Source organism: Rhagoletis pomonella, unplaced genomic scaffold, assembly GCF_013731165.1.
Source record: "Rhagoletis pomonella isolate Grant_MI unplaced genomic scaffold, Rhpom_1.0 Rhpom_scaffold_00001, whole genome shotgun sequence".
Taxonomy (NCBI): domain Eukaryota; kingdom Metazoa; phylum Arthropoda; class Insecta; order Diptera; family Tephritidae; genus Rhagoletis; species Rhagoletis pomonella.
The window spans coordinates 22,362,454-22,375,042 of NW_023458555.1; the positions used below are offsets into that span (position 1 = coordinate 22,362,454).

The 12,589-nt window shown below is 33.2% G+C and overlaps 1 protein-coding gene across 1 annotated transcript; it reads left to right on the plus strand.

Annotated features, from left to right (window-relative positions):
* The first annotated feature begins 355 nt into the window (after nt 1-355).
* On the plus strand, nt 356-7,054 carry LOC118741167 (sorbitol dehydrogenase-like). Its single transcript, XM_036473040.1, has 5 exons — nt 356-502; nt 5,696-5,729; nt 5,812-6,500; nt 6,606-6,727; nt 6,793-7,054. The coding sequence occupies exons 1-5, from the start codon at nt 449-451 to the stop codon at nt 6,968-6,970; spliced, it is 1,077 nt and encodes a 358-aa protein (XP_036328933.1). The 5' UTR covers nt 356-448; the 3' UTR covers nt 6,971-7,054.
* Nucleotides 7,055-12,589: the final 5,535 nt, after the last annotated feature.

The following is a 12,589-nucleotide window of genomic DNA, read 5'->3' on the forward strand; positions in this document are numbered from 1 at the left end:
GGTATTTTGATTATTCCAGTAGAATTATCAATACAAATTTTTTTTTCATCGCCGAAGCTAGGTGACACCGAAAAATTAAAAAAAACGACACCCTGGTTCGCCAATTTTTTTTTTTTTTTTTTTGAAGTAGCCTTGCAAAAATGCTCAAGGATCAGGGGTTTAAGCAAATTTTTTTTGTTTGCCGTAAGGTGGTACGTTCTAATGTACATACATATTTACTATATTCATAAGTATGTATCTGCAGGGAATACGAAGAGGTGTACAGAGCGCAATACACACCGTTGACAAATACGCAAAAGTCAACTTTTAGCGTTCCATATGAATTGGACTTTAGTTCGTCGGGAACATTGCTTGAGAGCAGTCGACTATTTGGAATAACTAACTAATCCTGACAAGTGTGCATAGTTTCTTCTTTCTTACTCAATTTATTTCAATCAGTATAATCAGCATGGCAAACGACAATTTAACAGCGGTATTGCACGGCATTGAAGATTTACGTTTGGTGAGTTAGAGTGGGCGTACATTGGTATCTACCCGTAACAAATTAGGATTTGGGAATCAAACAGTGAAGTAAAAGCAAAACTTAAATCACAAGTTAAGCAAGTGTAAAGCGTTTGAAAGAATTTTAATTGGAGTCAATAAATTTATCATTGTAAACAAAGGACAAGTGAAACAATTTAGGCGAAGTTTTCCTCAAAAGACTAGACGTGTATATTGATTTTCAACCTATAAGTAGTAAGGATAAAAACGCCCCCCTAGACGCTCATTCTGCATAAGGCACACACGTTTTGTATAAACAGCTGAAATTATATAAGCAAATCAAAACAAAAAAAATGTCAATAACAAATTCACCGCGAGTCTTTCCGCTATTTTACGCCATTCTCCAACTATACTTGTTGACTTAATTTCTTGCGCTGGTATTTTTATTTTTTATTTTTTGCTGCAGATTACACAAGGTTACAGATATGAAAAAAAGTCCGACCTGTGGCATTTGACCATCCTTTCTAAAGAAAAAATATTCGCCGAATGCGAATATGAAGTCAAAAAATAAAAAAAAATAGAACAGTTTTTGGGTTTTGAAAAATGCATTCAGATTTTTTTTTCAATGTAATGGGCCGAACGCAAATTTATTTTTATATAAGTGAAGTTTATTTAATTTAGTATCATCCACGTCAATAACATTTTCCAATCGAACAAGCCGTGCCGGAGCTATGTATGTTGCGTAATTTTTAATAAAATTAAAAAAAAAAATTTACTTGCTTTACAAAAAACAACATGAACAAGTTTGTTTAATTCAGGTTTCTTTCTGGGACGTTAAATTATGATCTTTTTAACATGCAATACAAACCTATCTTAATTGAATAACAAATATAAAAGTTATGACCACTTAAGTAAAAATGCACACAAAAATTTCCATACAAATTTTTGATTTCGCTTGACAGGTGGGACTTCTTGCCGCCTAGTGTTATGAATCAATATTTTTGACTACAAGTCTGCAAGTCGCTTATGTTTTCTATCAGGGGAAAATAGTCCACAAAAAGAATATTTTACGTAACAAAGCAAAAAAAGCGCGCGATATTTCAAGTTTCTTAAAATAGCCTAAAACGTGTACATAGTATATTTAAAAAGAAATTCCGTTCATCCAAAATTGTACAATTTCATAAGGAAACTAAAAGGAAAATTTGTTAGCCCTGCTAGTCAAAGTCTAATTTAGTGCTGGGAATATGCACATACCTACATACATAGACTATGTACGCACAAGTGTTTATTTTAGAAGTGGGCTCGTCTGCACTCTAGGCATATGTATGCAGACAAACACATGTAGATATTTAAATACAAACATGCATACATACAGTTCCGTTCAAATGGTTAGACGCGCCCTCATTTGCAATAAGAAAAATAAAATTAAAATAAGCAGAAAAAAAACACTTGACGTTTCACACATTTTGTTTACCGCTTGGCTTAGCTGTTCTCACACAAATGAGAGGATTAACAGCTTTATGCCGCCTACATATTTTTTATGAGAATATTTTCATTGAAAACAAAAAAAGCAACTCTCGCCGATGGGCGACCGTTATAACGCGTTATTACGCAAACTAGGTACCTTTTGGACTCAGACAAGAAATCGAACCTTTATTTTTTTAAATCCTTGATCACTTTGATGCAAATTTTTGGAAGAATTTCGGATTTAAGTGCTCCAGAGTTGAAGGTTTATCCGCCATAAAAAAGCGCCCAATCGACGAGTGTTCGATGAACTTAAGACATCGTAAAATCCCTAAGGACGTAAAAAAAATCGAATCTCGGGTCTTTGGTCACACCAGCATACTTCTTTCGTTGGTACAAGCTAAACGATGATTCTTTGATTTATACCAGTTTTTACTAATTCCTTGCATAGTTGAACGGTTATATCGACGCCTCCAAATCATACTATGCAAACTTTCAAAGGTTTCTGAAAACTCGTACAAGGCGACAAGGAAAACGTTTTTTATTAAGCTGAACGCATTATCGATAAAAATATCTGTATAAATCTACAAATCGTGTGCTCCCTGCTTAAGAAACCCCAAAGGAAGAGAGAGATTATGAGATTATACTGCATTTCGTCGTTTAAAGTACAAAACCGCGTATCATCATTCTGCAAAACCGCGTAACTGACATTTGCTGCCAAAAATTGGATTCGCTCGCACAAGCTCTTGGCTCAATCCTTATCCATTCGTCCTGAAATATACTAGCCAGAAATGGGATTGCTTTATAAAAAGAGAGAACCATTTTGAAATATGAGTGTTTTTACGCTCTAGGAAATAATTTCTACAACTTCACATACGCGGTTTTGCATTTTGTTGATACGCGGTTTTGCACTTTAAACGACGATTTGTTTTTGTAGAATAAAAGTTTAGCCTTTTTCCGGCTATATTTAGCGGGTTGTGATAGCAAACAGCCGGAGAAAATTCGGTTTAGCCGGCAGCCGATTAGTTAGCCGTTTTGCCAAAAATAGTTAGCCGTTTTTAGCCGATTTTGCTTATTTTTTTAAATTCAAATATAAAAATTTCCATTTTTACAAACTTAGTGACTCAAATCTATTAGAAATGGCTAGCCTTATATCGGATAAAATTATCATGTCGAACTGTGTTATATAAAATTGAAACACAATTTTTTCTAATCCGAAAGGTCTTAAAAGACCAGGTCGTTTTCAATGATTTTTATTTTAGGCAAAAATATACTGTGACCCAAACATAAACATGGACGCGACAGTTTAGCAAGTTTTGGCTATTTTTCTTTAGTTCATTTAATGTTTATTATTTTTTTCTAAGAAGGTACAGCTTGACTACTTCATAAACACCATTTAAATCCAAGTTTCATACTTTGGGCAAAAATTGGGAAAATTATACAAATTTTAACCAACACTTATTATTTAATCAGCATCTCTAAAAACTTAAAATTTTAGTGCAATAAAGTGCAAATTTTAAAGTACCTAGGACTTACCATTGATTTTTGGCAATACTGTGTATGACAAAAATGCGTAACACCGTCATAAGCCAACGGTAGGTCCTAACTAGTCCAAATTTGCACTATACCAAATTTTGCGAAATTTTCATAATTTTTGCACAAAGGCTGAAATTAGAACTCATATGGTGTTTTTTAAGTAATCAGCTATATTTCCATAAAAAAATAAAATGCATTAAATAAATTTAAGAAAAATAGCCGAAAATTGCAAAAGTTCGCGTCACACTTTTTATATTTGGGTCACTGTATTTTTTCCAAAGTACGTCCCGCTTTTTTTCATAAAAATTTTTGTTATGAATTTTTTTAATTTCAGTGTTCAGTTTTATTAGCAATTCAATTTTTTGGCCAATTTTTGTCTTATATTTTGTTAATTTTGATGAGTTTCCTTCGTCTAATTGGTGATTAGTGCAAGTAAAACAAATCTGCTTTGCCTTGAGTGTCACCGAAGAATTCAACAAAAGTTACTTATGTATGTATGTATGTATATATTTTATGCGCCTATCTTTTGCATATAATTTATGTTTGTTTGTAGATGAAGTTATGTTTCAGCCAACAAAAAATCTCTTTTATTACCCAAAAAATTTTTTATACATACTTTTACGAGGCAAGTCAGTGACACCTCTAGCGAAATAAACTGCAATTAAAAAAATTTAATTTAATTTTGAGTTTTTATTTCAAGTCAAATACTTATCTACTCAAAAATTTTGTGGGAACTTGTTTGAAATGCCGTTATGTTGCCGAGCCATAGAAACTGACTGGAATTTTTCTTATCAATAAATTTTTATTATCATATGTCCAGCCATAACTAGCATCTCTTGATCAAATTTGCTTTCGACTTAGCTACTTAAGTTTTAAGATTTTGAGTACCTATGTAGTATGTATGTATGTATGTACGTATGTAAATAGATTCTTAAGCCGGCAAGTACTTATAGATAGTGAAGCAATGCTTTCCTTCGTCTTTAGCACATTTTGATTGAGCATCTAACTGGAGCATGCTTCTCACTTCTCACAGGAAAGCATTGCTTCACATTTTGATTGAGCATCTAACTGGAGCATGCTTCTCACTTAGATGCCGACGAGTCCGATATGCAGTGTTGCCAACTTTTGAGTTTCAAAAGAAAATACAAAGTACTGCACATTAAAACTGGTATACATATCTAGAGGAAGAAAAAATCGAATCCCAACAAACTAAAATGAATTTTAAATGGGGAAGAGTGATACTAAATGATGCCCTAAGTAGAAAAAAATTGGATGTTTTCATAATATACTTTGAGGTTAGGATATCTCATGTGCTTGAGGAATTCTGCGGCCATATTTGGATTCAGCACCAAAAAATCTACAAGATACGATGTGTTTTACTCAGGTGGTAAAAAGTCTAAATTTGTCGATCTGTGTAATCAATCAAAATATGTACAAATAATTAGAAAAAAAAATTGTGCCAAAATTTCCGTGTTAGTTTTGCATTTGCTTTTGCTTTTTCTTTTTGTTTTTGAACACGGACGGACGGACGAAGACGGATACATGATTAGGAAGACGAATACGAACAATAATGAGAGTAGGAAGGTGAATACGAAGAATATAGGAAGACCAAAACGAATACCAAGAAGAAGACAAATACAAAGACGAATAAGGAGATGAAAACGAATACAAATAAGAAGGCGAATGTGAACACAAATTCGAAGACGAACACGAATACGAATACGAACATGAATATGCTATCGAAGCAATGCTGAAAACGAATACATAGACCAACCGAAGTTGAATAAGAAGACGAATTCGAATACGACGACGAAGATAAATACGAACACGAAGACAAATACGAAGACGTATATCAAGAGGAAAGCGTAGATGAGTGCGTAGACGAATACGGAGATGAATATGAATATGAAGACGTAGATAAATACGAAGAAGAATACGACGAGGAATACGAAGACTAATGGGAAGGCGAATACGTATGTATACGATCCGAAAATTAATACGACGACAGCGTCTATAATGAATACGAAGCTGAATGCGAAAACTAACACGAAGACGAATATTTACATGAATACAGCGACTAAACGAAGACGAGAAAATCTTCGAGACCCTTAAAAACACTAGAAGAGCAGCACATTAAGGTCGCCCTCTCCTGATCTTATGACCTAGTTGCTTGACATTTTTTAATAAATGTATATATTATTCTTTTCTTTTACAGGAACAACGCCCCATTCCAGAAATTGGAGATCATGGTTTGTACTACATACATTCACTAAGCATTGTCGCCGAACATTCACCAAAATAATCCACTACTTTTCTATCATTCTCTGCCAGATGTGCTTTTAAAAATGGACTCTGTCGGCATTTGCGGTTCCGATGTACACTACCTAGTCCATGGACGTATCGGTGATTTTGTACTCAACAAGCCAATGATTATTGGACACGAGGCTTCTGGCGTAGTTGCAAAGTTGGGCAAAGACGTTAAACATCTAGCTGTTGGTGATCGTGTCGCCTGTGAACCGGGTGTACCTTGCCGCTACTGTGATCACTGTAAGGGCGGTCAATATAATCTCTGCCCTGATATGGTATTTTGTGCCACACCTCCGTATGATGGCAATCTCACACGCTATTACAAGCATGCTGCAGATTTCTGCTATAAACTGCCCGATCATGTTACCATGGAGGAGGGTGCATTACTTGAACCACTCGCAGTTGGTGTACATGCGTGCCGCCGTGCCGGTGTGGGCCTGGGTTCAAAAGTGCTGGTATTAGGAGCGGGTCCTATCGGATTGGTGACACTGCTGACGGCGCAAGCAATGGGCGCAGATCAGATAACGATTACGGATTTGGTGCAGAATCGCTTAGATGTCGCCAAGGAATTAGGTGCCACACATACGCTGCTCATGGATAAGGATGACAGCGTAGAGGAGATAGCCAAACAAATACATCAAATAATGGGTGTAGAGCCAGATAAGACGATCGATTGCTGCGGTGCTGAGTCAACAACACGCTTGAGCATTTTCGTAAGTACGATATACATACATACATACATAACTATGAAATATATACAAAAAAAATTTACAGTTTTTTATTACAACTAAATAAGTACAAAATTTAATAAATTTTAGGCTACACGCTCCGGTGGCTGCGTTGTCATCGTCGGCATGGGTTCACCAGAACCAAAAATTCCGCTGATCAACGCTTTGGCGCGAGAGGTTGATATACGCGGTGTATTCCGTTACTGCAATGAGTGAGTAGTTATCTCTAAACGAAATAAGTGCGAAAAAATTATTTGACTTGTTAAATTTTTAATAGCTATCCTGCTGCTCTGGCGTTAGTCGCTACCGGTAAGGTAAATGTTAAAAGACTGATAACTCATCATTTTGATATCACCGAGACGGCGAAGGCATTCGAGACTGCGCGTTATGGCCATGGTGGCGCCATTAAAGTAATGATACACGTACAACCAAAGGATACCAACAATAAAAAATAGGAGAGCCTGGCTGTTGGACCCTCCTATAGTGTAAATACATAAATGTTTAATGCATGAATGAAAGACAATAATTATTGTAAATAAATAAGCGTTTTTAAAATAAGAGTTAGAAAAAATATAAAAAATTATTTTAAAAAAATCGTGTAAAATTGTTTCTAAGTAGTATTATAATGGTTGGATTTACAGGGTTCATTGAAAGTAAAACCTTGCTCTTGGATTTTTTGCTTGGTGGATATTGCTAGGTGAATTACAAGGCATGTAAAACTGGATTTGCGGTACTCAGTAAGTTGTGGAGTCATCACATTTTGAAAACAAAACGTTTTCAAGATTTTTTCCAGCCATTTTTGGGCCTAAACTATATAAATTATGTCCGCACTTAAGTATTTAGACGTGGTAGTCAAACAACAAAAAGATTTCGCTCCATTTAATTAACATATTTTTTTTTAGCAGAGGGTTAAATTTTTTCTTTTGTTAAAAAATTATATTATGTTTCATGAAACCAGGGACGCATATGATCTTAATAATAAAAATTATAATTTAACCGTTAAAATCAGATTTAAATTTTTCTGATAAAATTTAATTGTTATTTTGTGCAACAAAACCCAAAAAAATGTCGAACTGCACGAATCATTCAATATACTCAGAAAACTATGGGCCAAATTTGCATATATTAATATAACTTTTTCTCACTGAAGTCAGGGTTTTTTAAGGGATTTCGAAATTTCAAAAATATTATTTTTCCAATATTGTAATGACAAAGTATAGAATAACAATATGCATGGTAATGGGAAAAAAATTCTGTCCATTTAAAATCAATTTTCTTTTATTCACAAGGACAAATCGGTATTGAAAATTCCCTTTTTACTAATTTTATTTTTTAGCTAATAAAGTTAGAAGGAAGAATTTTGAGGATGTGTGTGTGTGTGTATGTGGTAGTCCTTAACATATATATATATATATATATTTGTTTATGGAAATATGGCAAATTTTCAGGGATATTCAAGGAAAAAATTTGCAAAGCACATTTTCAATACCTATTCGTCCTTATGAACGAAAAAATTTAAACAGCTTGAAATCTATAGAATTTTGTGTTTTATTTGATGCCCATTGCCATGAATTTTTTAAATAATTTTTGGAATTATTCATATCTTTGAAATTGCAAAGACCTAAAAAATCGTAAAAACGCAATTCTATTATACTTGGCCATAGATTCGTGAATATATTAAGGGTATTCACCAAATTGGGCAAGTGACCTGGCATTCGGGCAATTGTTTGTCCGAGTGCCACTTGCTCAATTTGGTATCTAAATATCCCTATTGATTATATTTGTGTGTAAAATTGACTGCCGCACGGTGTTATAACCATTGGTTTTCGATTTCAGATTTAGATCATAAAAAAACTCTCACATAAAAAAACGTTTGATAGAAAAAAATAAAAATCCAAATCTAACGATTATTCTTAAACGAAAAAAATAACAGGTAATTTTTAAGCAAAAAACAACCGACTTCAATTCTCATATACAAATTTAGGAGTACCGTTAATTTCTTCATGATCCAATGATCGGATCGAAACCAAATTAGTATGGTACCACCTCGGAGACACTACCTTTTAGATGTAAAAAGAATTATCGAAGCCGTTTGACGTAGAACAAAGTTATGCGGTAACATACATAAAAAAATAATAAAAAATATTCTGACGAATTGATAACCTTCTTCTTTTTTTTTAAGTCGATTTAAAACAAGTAGTTTTTAAGAAAAAACCAAAACCGACTTCAATTCTCATATAAAAATTTAAGATTATCGTCAATTTCTTCATGATTCGATGATCGGATTTAAACCATTTGTAGAACATTTTCAAATTTTACCATTTTAAACTATTCTTTCAAAAATGGGTAAAAAATTGTGTGACTAAATTTTACTATAGACAATAATTATGTTTGAAGTCGTATTATTCGACTAGTTATATTATAAACCGTTTTCCTGACTGGGAACTAAAAGTGCTCACTGAATGAAAAGCTTTCTCAGCTATCTATTCTGCCCCATCTAATCTTATGTATTTAACAAAACACTTATTTAAAATATATATAAATACACACATCTTGATATGATAACGAGTCATTGCATAAGTGTTTTTGCAATTTCAATTAATCAAAGAAGAGTGATAAAAATGGCGCTATCAATTTGTCCGCTTTGCGACCTTGACCTTATCTTATTTATTTGTAAGACACACACATATGGATTTACATAGATACGTACATAAGAATCAATTTAAAATGCTTGTACATTAGGGCGGGTCGAAAAACACAACAGGTTTAATATGAGAATTGTAGAGGTCTTAAAAGTTGGTATTTTAACCCCTAATCCTTAATTTTAATTAATTAATCTATGTTTCCTACTTAATTTATTAATTCATTAAAATATAAATTTAAAATGTAAATTGATGTTACTTACGTTTAATTTGCCCAAATGCTCAGTTTGAATTACATTCATTCAAACAAATTTTATATCAAAATGAAAACAATCTTTCGAAAATAATTTAAAAGCGCTACCATTGGAAAAGAGGAAAAATCTCTGCTTGAAAATATCATATTACTTTTTTCGTCTGTCGATTTTAGATCCGTTTCGGAACTGTAGAAAAGGGGATGCAGAGCGGACTAGATCCCATCTGTCGCATTTAGAACTGGTTCGAAACTATCGAAAACGGAATGCAGCGGGCGGCAATCGACACTTCGTAGGGCATCGCAATGTTAGATAAATTCGCCAGTTGTTAGCCGTATACCGTATACTACGGCAGGTACCCACAATAAACCCTCTCTCCAGCCGCTTTGCACTAATTCAGCGATAGTTCTGAAATGTATAGCGCGGAACTAGCGCTTTAACAGACTGTCTGTAAATTTTACTGCAGGGTTCCTGCTACTATATGTATCTATATGTGTATTTAATTGAACGAAAAATACTGATATAAGCTACGAGTATTTGAGGAATTCGCACCAAAATTTTTATTTCTATTTTTTTTTTCTGATTTTAACGTGTGATACGTTGTTGAAATGATTCCTTTGGGGACTTTACCTTGAGATAATTAAGTTCACTGGTCCAAGAAGTGCTTTAAATCAACATGCTTTTATAGATATCGCTCGCTTACTGATCATAAACAGATTGGACAAAATTTGCGAGTAACTCGGTTTGCAATGCTTAGACAGATTTCCCCCCTAATTGGTCTTACAATTGGTCTTAAAACATCGATTGTATCGTCGATATTTTTCCACCTCTACCCGAAACTAAACGTCAAATACCAAAAAATTATAGCAGCGAAACAATGACGTTAAATTAATAGTTCACTGAATGTTTTTTCACTTATCAGTCAGAGACAGTTAAATTTACTAATTAGTTTTATTTGTTGAAATTTTAATGTTTATCATTCAGTTTCTTCTGGCAGTTTGACTATAGTTTGTTTAATTTGTTTTTAGTTATTTCAATAAAAAAATAGAATTTTTTAATAAGGAACTTTTTATTTATTTTTTTGTTGTTTTTATTTAACTAATGATACCGTGCTTGATGAATAAATTATTCTGATTCAAAATAAATTTATGTTAAGGGCCATTCCATGTAAACGAGGAAAACGACATACATTTCACAATGCCCTAATTATCTCTATTCCAGTAGTAACCTTTTTTTAAACAACTTCATTTTGTTAATCAGTACACGGATATTAAAAAAAATAATAAGCATTTTTTAAACAAAAAAACAAAACAAACTTCAAATCGCATATACAAATTTAGGAGTACCGTTAATTTGTTCTTGATCCAATGATCGGATCTAAACGAAATTAGTATGGGACCACCTCTGAGAAACTACCTTTCCGATGCAAAAAGTATTTCCAAACTTATGTGGTAACATGCATTAAAAAAAAATAAAAAATAAAAATATTCCTACGAATTGATAACCCCCTCCTTTTGTTAAAGTTGGTTAAAAAGAAGTTGTAATTTGGTCTACGGAAACTTTTACTTCATGCATAATTACTTTACACCAGTCACAAATTTAAACATATTTTTTTTTTTTTAATATTTCTATTAATATTATATAGGCCTAATTTTTGTTGAAGAACAAAGCGTATAGTTCATATTTTACAACACAAAAACATCTTTCGTAAAAATTAAGTGTTTTAACTAAAATTCGTCTTTGAGTTCACAGAGGTAAATTATTTTCAGTGCCCCACCAGTCACATTCGTTCAAATGATAATTACACGAAACTAAGAAATCGTTAGGTATTTATGTAAAAGCAATTTTATACATTAGTTAACGTTCTATGTTCAAAAATATCTTTCGCTGTTGTATAAGTTCCGGCGACATAGTTATAATTCGCAATTGATCACATTCTGGAGTAAAATGTCCTACCAGTCACAATGGAATGGCTCTTAATTATAATCTTGTATCTAAAATCTGAGTTGTAATTTCCATATTTCAATAGCCAACATTGGGCACTTAAGTACCTAGAGTTTAAATATTTCATCTGAAAATTAATATTTTTTTAATCAACAACCGGCACTTAAATGACCCTGAAAGCGAACATTATAAAACTTAAGGCAACAACGAAATTTCATCGTTTGAAAAAACTTAGTTAACAGTGACTGAAACAATCGTTCACATGTTGATTTTTTCTTAATTTTCACAATATTTTTCAAGCCTAAATTTTGTGCTACTTTTTATAAAATGTGTTTTTCATGCTTTAACCAAAATCATATAAATGAAAATTTTAAAGTTTATACAAAATTTAGAAAAATTAATAAAATTTTCGTAAAAATTTCGACGTTTTTATTATGAATTTCAAGAAAATTTTTGGGTATGCAGTTTGGTAGCTCATGAAGATTTAATATAACAAAATGCAGCTAAAATTTCCCGTTAAGTTTTTCCATAATTTTTTTTGCTGCTGATCGGAAGTACTGTAATAGAGCCAGTTGCAACATCCTTTGTGATCACGTAGCTGAAAATTCACTACATCCGGTCTCTGGAATAAGAAATCTTAGTGCTAGACAAACTATTTCCGCAAAAAGTTCAAGTAATATAATTACTTTCAAATAATTTTGACCGGAGGATGATACCGAGTGCAGAGTCCACGCATTTGGGGAAAGTTTTTGATCGCCACTCATCAAAAAGTAGCCAGACACAATTCTTTTCCATTCGATTAAGCAGTTCACGGCTTCCGGTGTTTAATATGGTGAATATCTTTGGAAGCGTAATTATTGCGGGTAGGCGAAACGATCACCAAGCAATGGGTTGAGGGCTAGGCTTGGAAACCGCCACTTTAAAACAACACCCAATGAAAGCGATTTGAAAATTGTCGCTTACTGGTTACTACTAAAAATCAAATAAGTTACTTTTTAATTCTCGAAAATACAAAGACAGCCGATTGATTGGCCATTTGCATTTTCTACGACTATTAAAAAATGCTCGACGGAAATTTGCAATTAGCCTCTGAACCTGCGCGATAAACGAAACAAATAAAAATTGTATTGGGATAGAAACCTTGAGATCGAATGTTCCGCCATGCGCCAATCTTCATTCTTAGTGTTACTTCTAAGTTCTACATATCTATGTATACGACATGTCTCACTTGAATAGG

Excerpts from the sequence above, each read along its gene's own strand:
- LOC118741167 (XM_036473040.1), top strand. The coding sequence starts at position 449 with ATGGCAAACGACAATTTAACAGCGGTATTGCACGGCATTGAAGATTTA. Across the intron at positions 503-5,695 it reads GCATTGAAGATTTACGTTTG|GAACAACGCCCCATTCCAGA; the intron begins GTGAGTTAGAGT and ends TTTCTTTTACAG. Across the intron at positions 6,728-6,792 it reads GTATTCCGTTACTGCAATGA|CTATCCTGCTGCTCTGGCGT; the intron begins GTGAGTAGTTAT and ends AATTTTTAATAG.